The following is a 1,327-nucleotide window of genomic DNA, read 5'->3' as shown; positions in this document are numbered from 1 at the left end:
GATTTTTTAGTGGAAGTGGGGAGGAGGGGGAGCTAAAATCTCTCAAAATAATACTCGAAGTAGAGCTCTGTTCAAAAGCAGTGCTGTAGTGAGTGCTGCTCCAGTAGTGAGAGCGACGAAAGGCGTTGGTGTTGGGCTTGAGTTCACCCTCCAGCCAGGCTGCAACAGTTGGTTAAGGTGTCTACCTTTGCCTTGGTAGGGCAAGGGTTTGAGTCCCGCAAGTCTGCACATCACGGGGTATAGGTCGACAGCATTCACTTGGTCAACTTTTGCCCTTGGGATGAAAGCTGCAAAGGGAACAATGGTATAGCTTTGTACGTAAAATAAGTAAAAGAGGGAACAACATTTTCCCACTTAATTCATCAAATCAGCTTTGTGGGTGGCAAGAGGGTTTCTTAAGAAGCTCATACCTCTTACATTTTCCCTTGTTGCTTCTGCGAATCAGTCGCTTTTTTCTAACCTAGGAGCTTTTTTATTTTTTAGGTTATAATACCTATGTGCTTTTCTTTACCAAAAACAGACATATCAATCTAATTTCAGGAGAAAGAAAAGTTAGAGTGTCTAGATAACCTTGCCAATGTTTTTCTTTTTGAGAATACAAGAACATTATCATGCATAGCTAGAGATTTTAAACGAAAAAGAATTAGGTCGAGGCCTGATTTTCTATTACATGTATTATCAGGAAAAGAAGGGTGGTTTTTCATTAATTGGCAAAGTATTGCTTGTTTCATTATCTATAGTATAATGAGCCATTTTCTTGAGACATGAATCAGAGATCCTGCCGTAACCCACCAATTAAGTAAGCAAGAATTTATTTGGAGCTCTCGTTGCTTTATCAACCAGGGACAAGGGAATTCTTTCGGGCATCAAGGTGCCTTGAGACCAAAAAAAAAAAAAAAAAAAGAATAAAAAACAAAGACACGGTTTTTTTTCCATCCCACCCCCTCTCCTTTCATCACTGTCTCCGCCTCCTCTCTGTCTCTTTTTCTCTCTTCCCCCCCTCCTCCAACAACCGTCCAGTTCTTTTCCCCCTCTCTCTCATCCACCCCTCTCTTTTTCCTTCCCTTCCTCTCTCCCTCTTACCCTTTTCTTTCTGTCTCTCTTCCACTCGTCTCCCTTTCTCCCCCCTCCCTCTCTCCCTCTCCCGCTCAATCTCCCTCATTTTGTCTCCCCCCTATCTCCCTCCCTCTTTCGTCTCCTTTCTGCCCCCCCTCTCTCTCTCTTTCTCTCTCTTTCTCTCCCCCTCTCTCCTTCCTTTCTCTCTCTCTCTCTCTCTCTCTCTCTCTCTCTCTCTCTCTCTCTCTCTCTCTCTCTCTCTCTCTCTCTC

The 1,327-nt window shown here is 43.6% G+C and overlaps 1 protein-coding gene across 1 annotated transcript in view; it reads right to left on the bottom strand.

Moving 5' to 3' along the window:
* Window positions 1-6: 6 nt before the first annotated feature.
* The window catches only part of LOC101850658 (ectonucleotide pyrophosphatase/phosphodiesterase family member 5), a gene marked incomplete at its 5' end in the record, with an annotated part of 21,148 nt that continues 19,827 nt past the window's right edge, over window positions 7-1,327 (bottom strand). The window contains 1 exon segment of the mRNA XM_005103017.2: window positions 7-287. Coding sequence (XP_005103074.2) covers window positions 43-287 — 245 coding nt within the window.

This window comes from Aplysia californica, unplaced genomic scaffold (assembly GCF_000002075.1).
Source record: "Aplysia californica isolate F4 #8 unplaced genomic scaffold, AplCal3.0 scaffold00354, whole genome shotgun sequence".
NCBI classification, from domain to species: Eukaryota; Metazoa; Mollusca; class Gastropoda; order Aplysiida; family Aplysiidae; genus Aplysia; species Aplysia californica.
Note: the sequence above shows the minus strand (reverse complement) of the source record. Positions and strands in the feature narration are given on the sequence as shown.